At 36.3% G+C, this 22,407-nt stretch overlaps 1 protein-coding gene and 1 long non-coding RNA gene across 3 annotated transcripts in view; one reads left to right on the plus strand and one right to left on the minus strand.

Moving 5' to 3' along the window:
- The first annotated feature begins 384 nt into the window (after positions 1 to 384).
- The window catches only part of tmtops2a (teleost multiple tissue opsin 2a), a 40,707-nt gene continuing 18,684 nt past the window's right edge, over positions 385 to 22,407 (plus strand). Inside the window, exons 1-3 of the mRNA XM_065240068.2 lie at positions 385 to 1,230; positions 19,412 to 19,737; positions 21,568 to 21,801. Coding sequence (XP_065096140.1) covers positions 879 to 1,230; positions 19,412 to 19,737; positions 21,568 to 21,801 — 912 coding nt within the window. The 5' untranslated portion in view covers positions 385 to 878. The remainder of the gene's footprint in view (positions 1,231 to 19,411; positions 19,738 to 21,567; positions 21,802 to 22,407) is intronic.
- Positions 13,996 to 18,732, minus strand: LOC135718030 (uncharacterized). Of its 2 annotated transcripts, none has more exons than XR_012337021.1 (5): positions 18,243 to 18,732; positions 17,639 to 17,734; positions 16,464 to 16,519; positions 16,322 to 16,381; positions 13,996 to 15,070 (listed from the first exon to the last, which is right to left on the minus strand). It is a non-coding gene; the product is annotated as an uncharacterized lncRNA (long non-coding RNA). The 2 variants fall into 2 exon arrangements; XR_010520531.2 differs by having other exon boundaries at positions 16,464 to 16,595.

Consider the following 22,407-nt stretch of genomic DNA (forward strand, 5'->3'; position numbering starts at 1 on the left):
AACCTAGTTGTATGTAATTCACTTCGCATCAGAATCACGTCAGAATTGTAATATTTGTGTATTATTCTTTCCATATCAGAGCATTGTTCTGGTATAATTTTATATCTATGTGTTGTCTACACATGATTAATAATTTTGAATGACAACATGTAACAAACTGCAAAACCTTCAATAGTTTTTGTTGTAAAATAGCGCGTAGCTGCACTGAAATTGCTTTATGACGTGCATTTGTGATGTCCAGTTTACTAAAGTAAATTATGATATACTGATGAGGTCGACGTCACCGCCATCATGCTCTCGAGGCTTGTTTCACACGCGTGCGCGCTTTGACCTGAAAAAGCGGCAAAGGTGAGATGCTTGAGGCACACCAGTCAGCACCACGAACCCCGGATAGCGCGCGTCGCTGCATAGGTGACGGATTGTGAATGTTGTATTTGATAAACGTTACTTAATTTCAGTTTGTAGTCAACATTACTTGATTTGTTGTTTAATTAACCGCATCGTGTCAAAGTTTAAGAGAGTTTGTGGTTTGCAGTGCGAGTGACTATTCACGGACATTTTCAGCAAATACTTTTATTCAACGCTTTAATTCAGCAACCTACAGTTTTGTGACTTTGGATCACCTGCGCCTTTTATTTGGACATTTGAGACTTGCAGCTATGAGAGGTGGATTATTGAAGATGCTTGGCTCCAGTCGATAAAACGATGTGATAGAGGCATTCCCGAACTTAGGGCATGATGGTCCTGTGGCTAGACGCGATTCTCTGACTCAAAGCTCGGAAAAAAACTCATTTGCAGTAGCTTATTCAACCTTCATGCATTACTCACGCAGTATAACATAAAATAACATGACTTAAAAAAACTAATGCTAAACAAATATGTTTTCTAAAGGGGCTAATTTGAGTTATTCATCCAACGGGACCGATGAGGATCAAGAGTGGAGCGACACACCAGCTGAGCGTTTGTCACGGACGGGGCACAATGTGGTCGCCGTCTTTTTGGGATCTATAATGGTTTTCGGTATCCTGAACAACTTGATCGTTCTCGTTCTCTTTTGTAAATTCAAAACTCTGCGAACTCCCGTGAACATGCTTCTGCTCAACATCAGTGTGAGTGACATGCTCGTGTGTCTGTTCGGCACGACGCTGAGCTTCGCGGCCAGTGTCCGCGGCCGGTGGCTGGTGGGGAGACACGGGTGCATGTGGTACGGCTTCGTCAACTCCTGCTTCGGTGAGTAAAGCAAGACAAACAACAAGGACACACAGGTAGGAAATATCAATTGAAACTTGAACAACTTTGTTTTATACCCACTTGAATCCTATACAGTGTATAGAGATTACAGGCTAGCTGAGGCTACAAATTAAAGTGCTTGTGTGATCTCCATCAGACATTGTACTGTACTTAAACGTTTTACATTGGAATAATTAGGCTAGATGTAGATACATTTATGTCTGTACGTAAAAGTGTTATCCTAAATGTTATTTGCCATTGTGCAAAATTTTACAGTCATTTGTCAAGTTTTAATATTAATATTTTTAATTTTAAGATATTATGCTATTACATAGGCTGCTACATAATAAGTAAAAGCAAAATCCATTAAAAGATTAAATCAGTTTCACAATGTACGACAAGATAACGTCTTTGAGGGACAATTCATGATGACATTACAAGGCAAGTCAATAAATGTGACAACAAAATCAATAACAACAGTGTAGATTAAACTGACAAACGGTCAAACAATAAAACCCACTAAACACTGAAAATATTAGATTTTAAAAAACATTTTTAGTCAGTCACCCAAATTTATGTGAATGTATTAATGTACATTTGTAAATTTAAATGCATTTAAGTTCAAATGCATTGTACAGAATATCCAATTTCATCTTGATAAGCTTTACTGTATGGCAAAACAGCTAGTCCAGTAATGGTATTTTTTAAGAGGCTTGCTGCTAAGTATGTGTAAAAGTGCTGGGACATCTGCACCATATACTTAAAAACTACAGTAAATGTGACATATGTCCACATGAATTACATGGAAAAATTCAAACATACTCAAAGACCAGCAGTTTTTTATGTTACAAAAGTGATTGTGGCATATTTAGAAACAATCTATATTCATAACAATCTTTAATTCATTGCGGTAGTGTAAGAGACGGTTGTATTTCCATGTATATCCAGTATATCCATGGTAATTTCAAACTGAGCTTATATTGTCTTTATTCAAGTGCATTTGGACAGTTATGAGGATAGGCCCTCATAAAGTCTGTGTATATTAAATGTGTTCTCAGATTGTCACACCACAGAAAAATGTGTAAGTATTTAAAAAAAATTAATAAAAAAAATGTGAATGATTTAAAAAACACCCAAGTAAATAAAATAAGTTATCAAAATTTTGGAAAAACAGGCAGGATTCTCTGTCCTATTTAAAAGTTGGGGGTGTGTCAGCTGTCTGCACTGAAACCACACCCACTTAAAAGAAGCTGCCATCTCTTTTAAAGGCAAGGCATCTGAAAATCCTAACGGTAGCCTACTAGGACTGAAATCAGGATCCCACCCTCCATTCAAATCGCCATCCAAAGCCACGCCTCCTCCAAAACACATGAACACGCACATGCCAGAAGCCCATTCATGTTTCATTCAACAGTGAGAAAACTTTGCAGTACAATGTTAATTACCTTTCCAAAAGAAACACTGCAAAGACCCTTTCTGGTAAAGCAGTAAAGTTATCAATGTTAATTCGTGTTTTTTCTCTGATCCAGACGATTTTTTGTCATTGTTGTTTAGAAAAAAATATTTAGTTTTGTGTATGGCTCCTGTACTGGTTGTCAATTCAACACGAAAGTTTGCCATTCTCCCTCTGTTTACAGACAAGAGGTGAGTGCATATGAACGCGCTAATGACGTATGGTGTCTGCGTTAACAGGTTGCACAGTGGTAGATGCAAAACACGTTCACAGAAGAGGGGCAACAATTGCATGCATCCAGTTATTGTGTTCGGTCCGAGTTCAATGATTTGTTGAACATTTTTTTGTCCTACGCCTTTCACAAATGACATATATTTATAAAAATACATTTAGACAACTTAACATAATTAGGGCCCTATAATTTCCGCGATCATGGAATCGCGGATGGAATGGTGGAATTGTCAGATTAACACGGAATTTAGTGTTAACGCGGAATTTAGCCGAATTTTACATATTTAAAATAAAATTCTGTTTTTGTGTGGGAGAAGAATGTATGTCTGAGGAAAATGCACACCGGGGAAGCAAATCTGGGTGACACACCCCCTCCCGTCATTTCAGCTACCCATCCCCCTTCAAAACACTGCAACCATGGCGTTGCGGCTCTCCACTGCTGTAATTTCGTCTGCGAAAAAATTAAGAAATGCGACGATAAGCCCTCAGTTCCGAGCCAAACAGTTTCCACATGTCTTTTATGTGACCGGAGAATTGTTGTTTTGTGCATTTTGTCAACATTCACAAAGACACAAAAAGATACATGCACTGACCACCGGTTATCAAAAACCCTTGTGAAAAACAAGGAGAAGTACAATACCGCTAGCAAGGGCACCACTTCCATACAGACGTGCATTACTGTAGATGCATTAAAATCTTCAGATGCAAGAAAATAGTTTGTTGAGGATTTTGTCGCTATGTGTGCCGAGGCTGACATACCTTTAGAAAAGATGACAAAACTGCGCCAGTCTCTAAAGAAGCACTGCAAACAGGGAGGAGTCCTACCTGAAAGTGTAAGCAGCCTTCACCAACTTCAATTCAACTCTTCCTTTCAACATATCTCCTCTGTGCTACAAAAGATCTGTGGGAAAAAGTACTCCGTTGTTGTTGATGAGACTACTGATGCAAGAGACTGCAGCGTCCTAAACATCGTCATCGGTAAGTTAGTGTGAATTTAACAACATACCGTACGGTACAACACTAAGTTAATATAGACGTGTGAATGAAGTGATGCACCCCCTTATAATTTTTTTGTATTCAGTCATTAATATCATACTATTGTAACTATGTAATGGGATATAGGTTATTCAAAATACATAATGATTTATAGCGGTGTCAGAATTAGAAAACAACTGATGCCCACGGGGGTAATCTGGGTGACATGCACATTAAATAAGATTTCAAATGGTTAATTCGAATATACCAGTTAAAAATAAACGTAGTTACTTTTTATTACCCTTATTTTTGAATCAGGATGTTAAATTCTAATACAGTTGGAAATAATGGCCATGATCTCCTTTCTCATTTTTTAAACTGATTTATTACTACTTCTACTACTACTACTACATGTACATGTCCAAAATAAAATAATTAACTCAAAATCATGTCAGTGCAGTCACTGTTGCCTTTTAATTAATATTAAAAATGAAAAAATTAAATGGACATTTAAAACTACAGCTAATGTTTTTTCCTTATTCCATCACAGGAGTTGAAAACCAATATTTTCTTGTGGATGTCGTCTTCATGGATAGATGCAACTATTCAACAGTTTCCCAAGAAATCCTAGCCTCCCTCCACAGGAACGCTCTAGATATGAATGATGCCTGGGCAGTGGTTACAGATAATGCTGCATACTGTCTGAAAACATACAGGGAGATCCTGAAAGGAGTGATGCCAAACAGCGTCTATGTCAGTGGTTCCCAACCTTTTTTGCCCTAAGTACCCCCACAGCCCTATCAGTAAGGCTCAAGTACCCCTTCATCGAAACTAAACCGAAATTGTGTTTTAAAGACAAATAATTAGTAATATTTATTAATTTTAAACATTAAAGTAAAAAGCACTGACTGATGAAGCATGTTTATTTCAACAAACCACTATCATTGCGATCAGTGTTTGCATTTCATCAGCTCATTTGCATTTTAAAAGACACACCAAAAAAACTGCACATTTTGCTCAGCCCTACGAAATGGCAATTTTGACATGCTATAATTAATTATCTGTAGGGTGTTTTGAGATAAAACTTCACATATGGACTCTGGGAACGCCAAAGACTTATTTTACAAATTAAAAAAATTCATCATATGACCCCTTTAAGGGCCAGATTTACTAACAGCTTGTGCAAACCATCATTTTGGCGTTAAATAACGACTGAACTTACTAAAAGACACACAGTAGATATTTAGCTCCGAAAAGGTGTTATTTTTGCGAACTTATTGCATTTGCATTTGTGGAAGTTTTCCTTTTAGAAGCAACATTAATGCGAGGAGAGAACCGTATTACATTTTGCCAGAGGAACATACTTAAAAAAAATATATATAGTTTGCCAAGCCATGCTATGTTTAATTTGCTGGAGAAAAGAGGAGGAGAAGTCACGAGGAGAAGTCAAATCAGGTATTTCAAAACTTCTTTTCCGTTCTTACTTTCACTTAGCTGGAATTTCACACTCCGCAGTCCGCATTTTCATTGCGATGTCCTGCCGAGGTCTCTTATTTGCGACCCTGTACTAATTTGCGCTGCTCTAATAGATTGCAATGGTCATTATAGAAATGTGCATATGTCATTATTGTGCCTGTGTATTTTATTTGCGCCTTTGTAGTAAATCACACGCAAATTATCCACTCCGGTGCTTATTTGGAATTGAGCTCTCACGTCCTTTTTAGTAACTGCCCTAAATTTACTAAAATCTCAATTTAAGTTACTGATAATTAAAGTGTGCAAATAAGTTAAATTATTCTGTTCAAATATAAAGAGAAACAAAATGTGTTAAGACATTCTCTATAAATACAAAAGTCATAATACGGGACAATATGTTAGCCAAAAACAATGCAAAAGTTTTTTGCATAATTTGAAAATGTAATGGCAGCGGGAATGAATATTATAGCATTATTTGAACATTATTTATAGTTAATAAACTTTGTGTCTTTAGAAACTTTTCAGGTTCATTGAAAGATCTTTCTTGAGTTGGACATCGCTATTGCGTATTGGATCATGCAGTGCATTTACTCTTGATGGCTATATTAATGATAAGATTAAAATTACAAAGTTGTCCTTTTAACAATGCTGTCCTCACAAAAATCAATCTTAGGTAAATGACTGGACAAACGAAAGACATTTTTATTAAAAGTAAATGAGATCAAAGCAAAATTTAAATCTTTTTGCGTACCCCCTGGAAACTCTTCACGTACCCCCTGGGGTACGCGTACCCCCGGTTGGGAATCACTGGTCTATGTTACCAGTCGTGCAGTTTTTATTCCACAAGTCGCCGTAATCAAAAACGCGCGCAAATAATTAATACAATTCACTTCGACTGCGCTACAATGTCCCAGTGTAAGAGAACATGTTTATTTATCCACAGAGAACAAATCATTTTACTTCTGGAATTATGTATGCAATATGCATTGCGCGAGTGTGGGGGAGAACCGTGAGTCTGTTTGAATGTTAAAACAAAAACATTATAACAACAGCGGTCATCATGAAACCTCCTGCACAATTCAAGCTGCGCTGCAAGAACGACAGGTTGATGACATCAAAGTACCGCGAGGGTGAGGCGAGAAATCATCGGAAGAGTTTTCTTTCAGACCGCTCTCGCGGCACGTTGATGTCATCCACATGTCGGTTCCTGTATTATAGCATGAAGTTGAGCACACCCGTAAATTATCCATATTAGTGATGTACCAATGTTCAGATATGTTCTACTGAAAATATTTAACATTATTTTTAATGAGCTTCATTATAGCCTGTTGATTTCTGGTGTTTTGTCTGAATGCTAGGGTATGGCAACTGCCATACGCAAACGCCGCCCCTGCCTGAAAGTGAAACCAGCTTCATGCAACAGAAAATGTAGTTAACAAAAGGAAAACAGTTATAGCAATGAAAGTTTAGAGGCTGAGGAAATTGTAAACGTTTATTCATAGTCTTATGACATGTTAATGTTTTTGCATGCGCCGAATCAACGCAAAGCTCTCTCCGTGTGTCGACTATTGAGGGCACTTGTCGTCTTAAATAAACCCGCGCACAAACAGACGGCGCAGCTTAAACAGTCACTCCACATAAAAACGTTACGTTGTTTTTCATGGATCTATTCCATACACTATGAGACACAATAGCACAACTCTCGCGATCGAATCGCATGCGGGTCGAAACGTGCGTTTTGATCCGTATGGATAAACTGCGATCTGTCACACCACTATTTATTACAAACGCAAAGGCAAACGTGACTTTATATATAATTTTAACGTACCGTTAGGTTGTCTTCAACTTTAGTAATGAGCATTCTCGACAGTAACAGAGAGGAGCTAGCTCTAACTCACTAATCGTAGCTTTCCACATTTAAGGAAACATATCAAAACTCAGCTGACTTACCTATGACTTTGTTGTCCTTTTTCACCATCTGCATAAAACTCCTTTCTCCGTCCTCTGTTTTTTCCCTTGTTTTTCTTGGTGCCACCACCGTTTGTTACTCTAAGTGTGCGCCTACTAATTGACTCCGATGACAACATGTCATGATAGAGTGGTTCCTCCCCAATGCGGACTTGCATTTTAATATTTTAAGCTAATATTTTTTTTAAATATAAATAAATCAAAGCCCTGTAAATATGAAGTTTTATTTTAAGAAAAGCAAAACCACTAGTACATAATTAATACTGACGAGACTGATGGAGTGGGAGGGGGGGCACTTGAGGTGGCCAATCAAATTGTGGGGGTGGCCCGTGCCCCCCCTGCCCCCCCCCCGGCCCCGCCCCTGCTGGAGAGGCTTGAGTGCAAGATTCCCAAGAGTTGAAGAGGTGGCTTTGGCCTTCATCGACTTCCCAGTCAACTCAGTTGACTGTGAGCGGAGCTTCAGCAACACAAAGAGGCTGACAATCATGTATTTCAATGGTGATGTCTCTGATAGGTGGGAAGCTTAAATGAAGAAAGTTAGCTCATAAAGGGTTAACTAATTCTACTTGAATACTTCAACTTTAATTTCATAACTCAGGAAGTACTTGCTGTATTTTGCCTTGTTTTTGATGCCTTTAATCTACTGTATGGAAAAAAGCAGTGCTCGAATTGAGGGGGGGCTGGGGGGATCAGGGACAGATATTTTTATAGTAAAGATAATGCTGACATTTTCTGATCTAGTTTAGGTCTGTATATTTTGGATTGCTTTTCCTTGTATCGATATTTGCGTTCAAAGGTAGTAATGTGTTGCCATTTTGGGTTTGCTGCTATGTCATGGTGGGGACCCCCCCATAAGACTTGATTCAATTCGAGCACTGGAAAAAAGTACTTATGTATATCTTTGAAATTGAGAGTTTTCTTTTTTGTCCTATTTTTTTTACTTGAAAGAAAAAGCTAATGGAGCACTTTAATTTAAACTTATATAATGTATTTTTCTGGACTGTTTAAAGTTTATAACCATGAACATTAAGTTGTTACTTTAAGTACTTAAAGTGCAGTTGTATCATGCAGTATTTGTTCTGAAAAGTACTGAGTAAAAATGTGGAAAAAAATGTTACCTCAATAAATTTAAGGTCATTCCTATTTTATTTGTGTACATGTTAATCATTAACATTAAAGGCACACTCTTTTTACGACTAAAATAAAAATTAAAATGGAAAAAAGTTAATTTGCAAAACTTAAAACGGAAAAAATGGAATTTGGGAAAAAATAAAACAGAATTTGGGAAAAAATAAAACGGATTTTATAGGGCCCTACATAGTGATTGCTATCAGGATGTGAGGAGATGTATAGATTAGACGGGATGTTTAGACGATTTCATTGGACGCACATGCGGGGACGTGATTACGCGTCTGAGCAGAACTTAACTTCCGGTTTCTGTTTGTTTAATAGTCTGACTAGTTGCTAAACTGAACTCTTGAACAAATACCTTGTCGAAAATAACAATATGGTTTCCTAAAAACTAGGAAGGATGGTGATCATGGAATTCTGCTATTTGATTGGAGGTTTGGCAGCCGATCTGTCTGTTGTTTTGATTGTATACATTATGTAGTACACATTTAACATTAGCTAAGTTACATATGTTCCACCATGCCGTTTGTTTATGGTACTGCGGTAACCGTCTATACAGCCAAAAATATAGGTATAAAACGGAATTTGGGAAAAAATAAAACGGATTTTATAGGGCCCTACATAGTGATTGCTATCAGGATGTGAGGAGATGTATAGATTAGACGGGATGTTTAGACGGTTTCATTGGACGCACATGCGGGGACGTGATTACGCGTCTGAGCAGAACTTAACTTCCGGTTTCTGTTTGTTTAATAGTCTGACTAGTTGCTAAACTGAACTCTTGAACAAATACCTTGTCGAAAATAACAATATGGTTTCCTAAAAACTAGGAAGGATGGTGATCATGGATTTCTGCTATTTGATGGGAGGTTTGGCAGCCGATCTGTCTGTTGTTTTGATTGTATACATTATGTAAACTGTAAAAAGATTCCGTAGAATTTACAGTATTACTGGCAGCTGGATGCCAGTAACTTACTGTAGATTTAAATTTATGTTAATTACCTGCAACAGTTTGTTCAAAGTTAAATGAAAATCAAACATTAGCAAGTCTGTATCTTTACAGAATAAAACTAAAATAACAGCCTCAAGCAAAGCATTCTGGGAAACAAAATCTGAAGGAAAAACCCAGAAAAAGGTTGATGAGGATTTTTTGTTCCCAGAATGCTTTGCATAAATCTGTTATTTTACATTTTTATTATGTAAGATAAAGACTTGTTAATGTTTAATGTTCATTTAACTTTGAACAAATTGTTGTCAGTAAATAACATAAATTTAAATTTACAGTATGTTACTGGCATCCAGCTGCCAGTAATACTGTAATTTCTACGGGAATCTTTTTACAGTGTAGTACACATTTAACGTTAGCTAAGTGTAGTTTTTGATACGCTTTAGCTATGATTTGAGCTAAGGTAATATACATGTTGTTTATTTTGCTTGTTATCAAAAATAAACTACTCTAAAATGTTATTGATCCTTAGCGGAGTTTACCGGAAGTTACATATGTTCCATATGTTTGTTTATGTTACTGCGGAAACCGTCTATACAGCCAAAAAGGTTCAGATACAGTATGGTTATTTTCACAAAATCATTTTAAAGGTTTTTTCTTTTCATTTTTCAGGAAACCCCATTCCCCCATAAGTGATTCTCAGAGAATATTTCCACTCTAAAATGATAATAATTACAGTTTCTCAGCACAACACCCATTTGTATTATACATTGCTTACCAGGACTTCCATTTTATAATAATAATAGTGACAGAGCGCAGAAGATCTATTTGATTTCCAGAATGAAATTATTTTCTCCTTCTAATGGAAAGTTTGAATGTTCTCCTGTCACAAAAACACTTAGAAAATTTTTTCAGTCCTGTAAAAAAAGTTTCTGGCCAGAAACTAATTTCGACAAACATAACTCAAACATTATCTATTTTGTACCAATCAGAACTAATTTATGTTATTATTTCTGATTGGTCAAATAAATTGTTGTTTTGAAACTGCAAACACGTTTAACATCAGAATGCTTGTAGCCTTTTATCTTTATTGTTTACGTCATTAGCATTTTACTTGATTATTTCACAAAGATTACCCTGTCAGCACCGTAGTTTTGTATGTTAAATCAGAGTTGTTGTTTGTTAATTCAGAGAAGGCCTTGCATGGATTGGCGTGATCTTTTCACAGTCCTCTATTTTTCACTTATTGAAGTTTTTATTGTAAATTTAAAAATTACTTAATTTGACATTTACATTAACAAAACATTTACATTACAAACATTTACATTACCATAATTTACATAAAAAATCATTAGATTACTCAATAACGTAAATAATTGATAGTGACAGCCTTACTTAAAAGGCCAGTGTGGCATGTTTAGGTACAATCCACATAAATTCCACAACAGAAATTGACATTTTAAAAGGTCTTGCATTATAATTATTTGTTGGTTAAATTTTCACTCTTTGGGTCGGAGTATTGTTGCTCAACCTCTCCTAAGCTAAAGGTTATGGACTGCTGCCCTGACATTCTCCTCTAAATTGTTTGAAACATTTTTTATGTATTTTTCCCAAGGCATCTAGGCCACAAAGCAAACCCAAATCATAATGCACCTTCCACCGTGCTTGTAGGATGAGGTTTTGGTGTGCAGTGCACTCTTCTTCCACAGTGTTGTTCATGAGTTCGCCCTTAGTCACACACCCCATTTTTTTTATAAAACAGTGGCAACAGCAATTTAAGTAAAGACACCAATCTTGAATTAAATTATCAATTTAAACTACAAGTAATATAGTTCTTATGGCTTATTTTTTATCTATTGGCTGTTTGAGGTATAATGGCCACATGTTCAAGGAGTTTTCTTGCTTCGGATCAATATAGCTGCTGCAGGGCAGTGGTTTTCAACCTTTTGGAACTGAACTCTTCCAAGCGCTCACACAAACCTAAAGAGATCTTGCTGGGCAAGATTGTACTTTATATTTTTTATAGTGACATGCACACCGTGTTGGTTATGACAACTGTTACAGCCCTAACCCCAATACCAAATTGGTGGAGACCTGGTATAATAACTAACTATTGTACCAAACTCTCTATTCATCCGGACCACATGACGTTAATGTGTGTCGTCGCCGCCATTTTTGTGTCTGGTCACAGCTGTGCGCCCTGCTTTATTCTATGGTCACAGCAGCCACAACTACCAGATAAAGATCAATAAAGGACTCCCAGGAGGTTCACAACAAGATTACAATTTGCCCGGGATATGTTGCAATGTTGGCTGTAACAACAATCGTCAGAGGAATAAAGGATTGACTTCAATCAGAAGTGACCAAGGATAACTTAAATGCCTGCCTAATATTAAATGATTAGTAAAAAGTTCTCAAATAATTTAATAATCAAGTAAGCAGAAAGTGAAAATAAAAAAGAACAGAGAAACAAATTTAATCTATTATTAAATAAATAAACATTAAGTAGCAGATAGTTTTTTGATTAACATATACAGCTGTCAATTTAAAAGTGTACAGTTATGGATTTATACGTCCTAAACCACTTTCCCTAAACTTTGCACTTTACACATAAACTTTTTATATACATTTATATACCAATGAACAATTTTGACTTAATTATGGACGTATGTGACCGTCAAAGCCTGAAAGATCACAGTTCTGCATGTGCATGTTTGTTCCCGTTGAGATGTTATGGACAGCAGACTTTCTTTTGTGTCTCAGCAACTTATTTTAAGGACTACAATACAATAATTTGTAATACATTATGATATTGCTTTACCAGATCCTTGCATATGAGACATCAAGTGCGCCTAGCAGTTTTCACGAGGACTTTTCATGTGTGTATCGTCATGAAAATAATGCATTGTATTAAACTTAGAAATATAGTAGAGATATTGGTTTTATGTGTACTCAGAAGATGTTAACAGCGTGCTATGAGAGGGATGTTCATTCGCGTTAGTAAATTAAAGCCAAAAATATTCACCAAGTTGTCTACTCCATTTATAATGACCGAGATATTATATTTAATGTATTTTTATGAGACATTTTTAATTTCTGGAAATATTTAATACAGAATATGACAAATAATGCAGGATACCAAAAATTCGACATTTTGTTGATTTTGCGCTCTTCCGCGATCGCGAACAACTGGAGGGACTGACTGGCAGCCGACATATAACTCCACATTGTAAAATCAGTATTTTGTCTCTGGTAAGCCCTGAATTAAACTAAAAAATGTGACCATTTAGTGCATTAGATATGTTGTGTTCACTGCCAAAACGGACACAAATATTGCAGCGGGCATGGCGGAAGTGACATCTTTGGTACCCATGAATAGTTTGTTATGTTAATAGATGTAAATTATGTTAATTTTTATTTTTTATGTTTTGCACCTTTTAAATAACTTCAAAACTTTTAGGATTTTATTTACAGCTCATTTGCATTTAAAGTAAACCACACAATGGCACATTTTGTAAACACATAAAATGTGGCAATTTTAACATGCTATAGTTTGAGCTAAAACTTCACTTTCACACTCTGGGGACACGGAAGACTTATTTTACATCTTGTAAACTGGGTCACAATAGGAGACCTTTAAATTAGCCAAAGTTACATATACTATATTTTGTACACTAAGTCAATCCAAAAAGCCCTGCTAAATACGGTTCAATACTATTACTAAGGCATACTGTAGGTTGCATTTCACTTCATGTCATGACATGAATTAAACAAGTGGGGAAATTGCTCGCAAAATGTGGTTCAGTCTTGGACAGTTTCAGCCTGGTGTCATTCTCTACTTGTAGGTGTGATTTTGGCACTAAATGGTTTAAAAAGTGGAAAATTTTAGCCGAACATCTGCATGTTATTTTGAAGCATCCCAATTTTTACAGATTCAATTATTGTATTTTGATTATACAGAACAGTTTGTAGATGGATTTTAGTGTGTTGAAATAAGACCCTGTCACAGTGCTTTGTAAAATGGAAAATTCAATATACTATAACAATGCATAAAGTGGTCCTTTCAAATGACACTATTGAAGTTGTGCCTTGTTATTCGTTTAAGTAGTACAACATCATTGTGGTTCTGTTTAAATTGGTCGATTATGTGGAGCCGAAGGATACTCTTTAGCCTCTCACACTGCCGAAGAATACATTCAATGTAAGAAATTTGTCAGCCCTTCTCATACGTAGCATTTTTTTATACACAGTACAAGATTCTGTCAACAAACTCAAAGATTGACATATTTCCCAGATTCTTTATAACCACAAGCCATGCGTTTGAATTTCTAAATGTTGAAAAATCTGTTTTGACGTGATAATGACCTTGCACAGAACCTCTTAAAATGGTCCCTGTCAAAATGTTCCCACACGCTCCCTTTAAATAGCATTAGAGAGAAAACTGCTATAGGCATTTTTATTTGATATATAATTTTAGCTACAAATTGGGCTGTGGTTTCCCCCCTCTTTTTTAAACTGTGCTGTTTCTTGATATTGTCCTGTTTTATTTATTGTTTATTAAATCATACACTCTAAAAAACGTTGGGTTAAAATTAACCCAACTTGGGTTGTTTTGCAACCCAACGTTGGGTTAAATATGGACCAACCCAACACTGGGTTATTTTAACCCAACAAGTTGGGTTGTACAATCAACCCAACCAGTTGGGTTGATTTTTTAACCCATCTGTTGGGTAGAAATAACTTTTTGTTGGGTTGAAACAACCCAACGTTTGGTTAATGTGTTTAAAGCTGAAATTTTGTGGTTTAAATTGCTTTCATACCTTTCATTGTGGTGTCTATAAATAACAAAGCATAGATTTAATTGAAAAAGCATATTTATTGCACATGAACAATAAAAGAGTACATAGCCCTACACAAACAATCAACTTTCTAATAAAAAAAAATATATTAGTATTATATCTCACAATCTAAAATGACAGATACCCAGTTAACATTACAATTAGATCAAGTAAAAAGTAAGGGATAATGTATTGGCAGCATGTCATCACAGAAAAAAGCCCCAACAGTTTCTTCAGGACAAATGTCACAAACACATTGGTTTAATCATTTGTAAATTTAATGTCGGATATGTTATTAATAGACATTGATATTTAATTTTTGTGTAATATAAAACTGTACCTGTCAAAATGATTTGCAGCATTGGAGTTTTTAGTTTTGAGCAGTAGTAGAATGTCACGACTAGCCAATCAGAAACTAGCATTTTAGAGAACCGTGTAATAAGAAATGGTTAATGTAACACATAAGATCAACACTAAGTTGCACAAACAGTCAATATATGATCAACATGAGTTATCACCTTAGCATGACAAATAACTACACAGACTTCTTATAGAAAGGGATTCCGTTCTTGGGAGTTTGTAAACAACAGTCTTCAAAAACACCCACACTGATGTGCACTGCTTAGTAAAATGAATGTCCAAAACATAAAAAAAAGTTTAAAACATGTCAACATCACCAAGGAGGGTGTATTGCTGGAGTGACTGTCTGTCAAAAACAACGAAGGCTTGATGGCAGAGATCGTCATCTTCCAATCCAAGGACAAATGGGAATGGTTTTGTCACCTCAGCCTCTCAGAAGAATGCAACCATGTTGGTCCCAACCTGTTGAAAACAGACAAACACTTGTTAGAATGCAGGCAAAGACGCTAAATGCATGATGCAGCATTATTATACAAAACCAAACAATTCATATTTCATACACACAAATGTAGTATCTAGTTTAATTGTAATGAAATGTATACATTTCTTTTTTATTTCAATAACCTTACAATATACTCTTTGTTCATGCCAATAACTCAGATTCACAGTAATTTCAGATTCTGCCACGTCACTTTACCTGGCAGTAAGCCCGATTTTTTAGATTTTGCAACAACCTGCATACTTGCCCTTATTACTTAATATAGCCAACACTTTATTAGCATATATTATGTAATGAATACAGGGGTGGACATTAAAGGAATAGTCTACTCATTTTCAATATTAAACTATGTTATTACCTTAACTAAGAAAAGTTGATACATCCCTCTATCATCTGTGTGCATGCACATAAGCGCTGGAGCGCGCTGCGACACTTCGATAGCATTTAGCTTAGCCCCATTCATTCAATGGTACCACTCAGAGATAAAGTTAGAAGTGACCAAACACATCAACGTTTTTCCTATTTAAGATGAGTGGTTATACAAGCAAGTTTGGTGGTACAAAATAAAACGTAGCGCTTTTCTAAGCGGATTTAAAAGAGGAACTATATTTTATGGCGTAATAGCACTTTTGGGAGTACTTCGACTTGCCTGAAAAGTCCGCTCCCCTTCTCCCTCTCATAATGGGAGAGGGAGGGTGTTACTGCGCCGAGTCGAAGTACTCCCAAAAGTGCTGTTCCGCCATACAATATAGTTCCTCTTTCAAATCCGCTTAGAAAAGTGCTACGTTTTATTTTGTACCACCAAACTTGCTCGTATAACTACTCGTCTTAATTAGGAAAAACGTTGATGTGTTTGGTCACTTCTAACTTTATCTCTAAATGGTACCATTGAATGAATGGGGCTAAGCTAAATGCTATCGAAGCGCCGCAGCGCGCTCCAGTGCTTACGTGCACACACACAGATGATAGAGGGATGTATCAACAATTCTTAGTTAAGGTAATAACATAGTTTAATATTGAAAATGAGTAGACTATTCCTTTAACGTTTGTCCCTAAAGTTAATGTTTTAGAGTTGCGAGTAAAAGAACATTTTTCTTGGCCGAGTTTTAACTCTATTCCTACTTGTAAACATGTCTTCTTGCTAGTTCACAAACAAAATATTAAATGTGTTAGGTTGCTTGCAAAGCAAAGTGTGCAATACTTCCATTACTTACATAAACTTAAGATTTTCTTCCCACTTTTGTAGACAGGAGTTGGAATATCATCATGGGGTTCTGTAGAGAAAAATGTTTAGGTTAAATTAGTAACTTTACTGTCATAATACTCAGCAAACAACAATTGTATTCCCAAGTGTACCTGTAGGTGATTTGTTGATGCTCCTGGTTCTTGGCTGGGAAGTTGCAGGATTCTGTCTGGAAAATGCAGTGCCCAAGTTTCAAATAGCTTTTCGGCATGGTCAGGGAATAACACAGAGAAGTCTTGTGAACTCTGAAAATGACAAATCACGCATTCATTTTCAATAAAACTTTAATGTAAATTTATGCGATAATGAATGCTATATGGGCTAGCTTGTCAGTGAACTACGGCTGCGTGTGGTAATGGTGCTTCACCTGTTTTCAGATGATGGCAATTTACTTCTAATCACAGAACCGGCTTTACCGATGAGATGGGCTTGACAATTGTATACAATTAAAGAGATAGTTGGGCCAAAAATGATATTAAACCCATGATTACTCACTTCCAAGCCATCCAAGATGCATACGTCCATCATTTTTCAGACTAACACATTTTCAGTTATTTTAGAAAATGTTTTAGATCTTTCAGTTAATCAAATGTAAAGTTATGGGATCCACTCCTTCAAGTCCAAAAATATTTGCATCCATCCTTCACAAAATAAATCCATATGGCTCCACGATAATAAACAAAGGCCTTCTGAGGGTAATCCGTGCAGTGTTGTTGTAGAATTATAACAAAAATAACTAGCTTCTGCTAATGGCGCCATCTTGGTCGCGTCCGCATTTAAGATGAGAGCTGTCCTGAATACAGAGGAGTCTAAGATGGCGGTATTACTGGAAGCTAGTTATTTTTGTTTATAAAGTTTAAATATAGATATTTCTACAAAAAAACGGCACGGATTACCCTCAGAAGACCTTTGTTTATCATCGTGGAGCCATTTGGATTTCTTTTGTGAAGGATGGATGCACATTTTTTGGACGTGAAGGAGTGGACCCTGTAACATTACATTTGATTAACTGAAAGATCTAAGACATTTTCTAAAATATCTCAAAATGTGTTTGTCTAAAAAATGATGGACATATGCATCTCGAATGGGTTGGGGTTGAGTAAATCATGAGTTTAATATAACTTTTGGGTGAACTATTCCTTTAATCGTGCAACCTTACTACTTTTGAAAATGACATACTCACAGCAAAATAAGCAGGGATTCTTAATAAAGAAATGCTTTGATATGCCTCATTGTATTATAAACATATCACTTTAAATAATAAAAAACAAGTGCATTTTCATGTTACCTGTAAATAACTTTGTAAAAGCTGGTATCAGAACCTCAAAGTGACATTGTTTTAGCTTCTCCAGGAAAAAAATATCCATCTTTTATCCATCAGGGTCTGAGGAAAAGAGCCAAAACTGTGATTTAAGTGGGCATCATCAAAAACATTTGAAAAAGATAAAAATGTCTGTAACTTACAGACCAAATGAGAGTTCACACCCTGTCTGTGAACTCAAGGCTAAAGTTTCATGATCTAAACATGATATTAAAAGCATCAGTTTGATTTCAACTTTTACAACATACGATTATTTATTTAAAACGTAGCCTACACGTTTCCTCCTCATATTAACTTTCTGTTTTAAACTGAATTTCTAAACCATTAGAATACGTTACATTCTAATGTTTCTAAAATTATTAAAACAAGCCATTTTAGACATATTTCATAAAACGTTTGATCAAACGAAATATTTAAATCATTTAAAAGCAAGCATATAGATTTACTGAGCATTACAGACTAGCCAACGGACGCTAATAAAACTTTTAAAAGAGTTATGTCTTGTGAACCATCATTTTGCATACTTTTGCATTCAGAAATAGTTTAAATGATTAAAAACAATGACACAAACCTTTTCCTTCAAATAAATGAAAGATAAGTCGATGAAAAACCGTTTATGAATCCTGAGGTGATGTTAAATTCCCGCGTCAGGTAGCGTGCTGTGGCAGGAGGAGTCTGACGTGTCTGTGTGGGGGAAGGGAGAAGTTCTCTCTGGGGAAGAACAACACTGACACCCGGTGGTCGCGCCGGTAACATTCCGACTTTTTGAAATTAAACTTTAAAATTGGCGTTCACTTTACAAACCGACTGCAAATTTGAACATTATACATATATATTCTCGCCTGAACTTATGTTTAAAATACATTTTGTGGACTAGAGAAAGTAATATTGAGAAACAGCTATATGTATCTATTAAGTTGGCTCTGCTTCAAAATTACCCAACATATAACCCAACAAGTTGGGTTACACAAAAACTACCCAACACTGATAAAACAACCCAACAAAATAACCCAACTGGCTCAACCCAGCAGTTGGGTTGAAAAAACAACCCAACGTTTTTTAGAGTGTACCATTGCTTGAGTATTGATGGGTTCTCTGGGGATCCAATGCAAAAATTGTGTTAAATTATAAACTATATCCCTGATCAGATACTTATTTGCTGCACATAAAACATTTCTTTCAAAGTAATTTATGAATTAAATAATGAATAATACAGGTATATTTCACAATCTTTGCCTATAAATTTTCAAGTTTAGAGAAACATATTGCACTATGAAAACACACATTTCACAAATACTAAATATACTTCTAACTTAATTCAATTCAATTTTATTTATGTAGCGCTTTTCACAGTTGTTAATTGTTGCAAAGCAGCTTTACATGAGTAGATGTAGGGGAGAACACAAAATCAATAGATAATATAAGAAGTAGAATATAGTGGCTAATGTTAAACCGTACAAGCGAGCGTATTAATAATGTAACATATACAGTAAAGTGCTAAGTTAAGCCAAAGTTGGCTGACTCTCCCGGGGACGAAAAAACCCCCTAGTAGAAAACCTGGTGGGAAAAACTCCTAGAATGACAAAAACCCTTTATAAACACGGTAGGGATAGGAAGCGGGTAAGCGGATTAAACAGGTTGGTCGCGTATCGGCTGGGCATCACGTTGAAATAATAGCTCTGTTGTTTAACCATCTACACATACCCACACACATTAATCTCTCTCTCCATTTCTTCACAGGTATTGTATCATTGATCTCTCTGGCGATCCTTTCGTACGATCGCTACAGTACTTTAACGGTTTACAACAAGGCAGCTCCAAATTACAGTAAACCACTGTTGGCTGTTGGAGGCTCCTGGCTCTACTCTCTGTTTTGGACAGTTCCTCCCCTGTTGGGATGGAGTAGCTATGGACTTGAAGGTGCAGGCACCAGCTGTTCGGTCACATGGACAGCTAACACCCCACAATCGCGTTCTTATATCATCTGTCTTTTCATTTTCTGTTTGGGAATCCCTGTGCTGGTCATGGTGTACTGTTACAGTCGGCTCATGTGTGCTGTCAAACAGGTAAATCAGCCACAAAATCTCAAATCACAGTAATGATATCCATTCAAATTTAATCTTGGGTGTATAGAATGACACCACAAGAGGATAAGGCTTAATTCCTAAGAGATCTGTTTGTATTTGACTGAAGTGCTTTTCCAATCCTCTTAAAAAAATTCTAATTAGATGGCAGTTTTAAATGGGGTCACACGCAAGGTGGAAGTGGAAACTTTGTTTTCTGGAATGCAATTTCTAAGATGCTAAAAATAAGATAAACCAGTTATATCGTACTTGACAGTACACAGGTCACAAAAAGGAAATATGTTATAGATCAAAATACAGCATCGAAAAATGACACTTTTCAGTGGTTTCGGATCTCGAGAATCGCTGTATAAAGAAAGCAGTTACTGTAAAGCAGACAGGAAACATTTTTAAATACATATAATGTCAGAAAAAGTCCCAAGCTGTCATTGGGATAGTACTCTTTAAAAAGTACCAGTAAGGTACAGATACCCTCACCTAAAGGATTATTAAGCACACCATACTAATACTGTGTTTGACACCCTTTCGCCTTCAGAACTGCCTTACAGTAACTCTACTTGGCATTGATTCAACAAGGTGCTGAAAGCATTCTTTAGAAATGTTGGCCCATATTGATCTTGCAGTTGATGGAGATTTGTGGAATGCACATCCAGGGCACAAAGCTCCGGTTCCACCACATCCCAAAGATGCTCTATTGGGTTGAGATCTGGTGACTGTGGGGGCCATTTTAGTACAGTGAACTCATTGTCATGTTCAAGAAACCAATTTGAAATGATTCGAGCTTTGTGACATGGTGCATTATCCTGCTGGAAGTAGCCATCAGAGGATGGGTACATGGTGGTCATAAAGGGATGGCCAGAAACAATGCTCAGCTAGGCCGTGGCATTTAAACTATGCCCAATTGGCACTAAGGGGCCTAAAGTGTGCCAAAAAAACATCCCTCAGACCATTACACAACCACCACCAGCCTGCACAGTGGTAAGGCATGATGGATCCCTGTTCTCATTCTGTTTATGCCAAATTCTGCCTCTACTATCTGAATGTCTCAACGAAATCGAGACTCATCAGCAACATTGTCCAGTCTTCAGCTGTCCAATATTGGTAAGCTCGTGCAAATTCCAGCATCTTTTTCCAAGCTTGAATCAGTCGGCCCATTCTCCTCAAACCTCTAGCATTAACAAGGCATTTTTGCCCACAGGACTGCTGCATACTGGATGTTTTTCCCTTTTCACACAATTCTTTGTAAACCCTACAAATGGTTGTGCGTGAAAATTCCAGTAACTGAGCAGACCAGTCTGGCACCAACAACCACACTAAAAATTGCTTAAATCACCTTTCTTTCCTATTCTGACATTCAGTTTGGAGTTTAGGAGAATCTCTTGACCAGGACCACACCCCTAAATGGATTAAAGCAACTGTCATGTGATTGGTTGATTAGATAATCGCATTGAGAAATTGAACAGGTGTTCCTAATAATCCTTTAGGTGAGTGTATGTATACATTTGGTACCAATATGTACCTGATGTACTAATATGAACTCTTTAGATGTACTTTTTGAAAAGGTACGCACCCTGTAAGAGGTAAGGAAATTTTTTTGACAAATTTTCATTTAAATGCAAAATATCAGAGATTCTCATAGGATTCTCAGAAACTAATTATATTACTAAACCTGATTAGTCCTCTTATCCAGATGGCAGAGTTCCTCTTAAGTGAATCAGAAGTCTTTTGGGATCTGTGTAGACTGTTTTCAAATCATCTAGTGGTGAAAACAGAATATGCTATTGTATATCTTAATGTCAATGTTCTCCGCAGGTGGGGCGCATCAGGAAGACGGCAGCACGGCGGAGGGAGTACCACATTTTATTTATGGTCATTACCACAGTTGTGTGCTACCTCTTGTGCTGGATGCCTTATGGGGTAGTTGCTATGATGGCCACGTTTGGACGTCCTGGGATCATCACACCCATCGCGAGCGTGGTGCCCTCCCTCCTTGCAAAGAGCAGCACAGTCATCAACCCTCTCATTTACATTCTTATGAACAAACAGGTTAGACATCAACTTCTTCATTAGCACTGAATTATGAGATATGTAATATTAAGAATTACTGCATAAACAATGAGAAATAAATAACCACACTGATGCAAAAAAAATTACATTGTTTCCACAGATAAGACTTTAGATTTAATTGTCCTTATTTTAAGTGTATAAAACTTCATCCACTGTCATGAAAAACAATTCACCAGCAAATACAAATAAAATGGTCAGGTACAAAATTGATTGTAAGAAATTATTAAAAAAATAACACTATAAACTGCATTTGAAATCTGAGTTTTTTATAATAACAGCAGATTGTATTGGCTGAAAACAGCACTTTATAAAGTTTTTGTTTAAGATTGTAGTCTTTAAAATACATGTGCCACCCTTTGTACTTAAATAAAAGTAAGCAGATAAAACAGGCCTGATAATGCACAATACAAAAAACTAACATAACTAAAACATTTTCCTTAAAAGATGAACCTTTTATACATTTATAAAATATCTAGTCTAATAAACATGTAAAACAAATGTAATATTCTATAATTCACTAACTTTTTGAATTACATTGTTGATTACTGTACAGTTAAAATACCTCTAGGCTTTGTAGTTTACAAA

The sequence above is a fragment of the Paramisgurnus dabryanus genome, chromosome 7 (genome assembly GCF_030506205.2).
Source record: "Paramisgurnus dabryanus chromosome 7, PD_genome_1.1, whole genome shotgun sequence".
Taxonomy (NCBI): Eukaryota; Metazoa; Chordata; class Actinopteri; order Cypriniformes; family Cobitidae; genus Paramisgurnus; species Paramisgurnus dabryanus.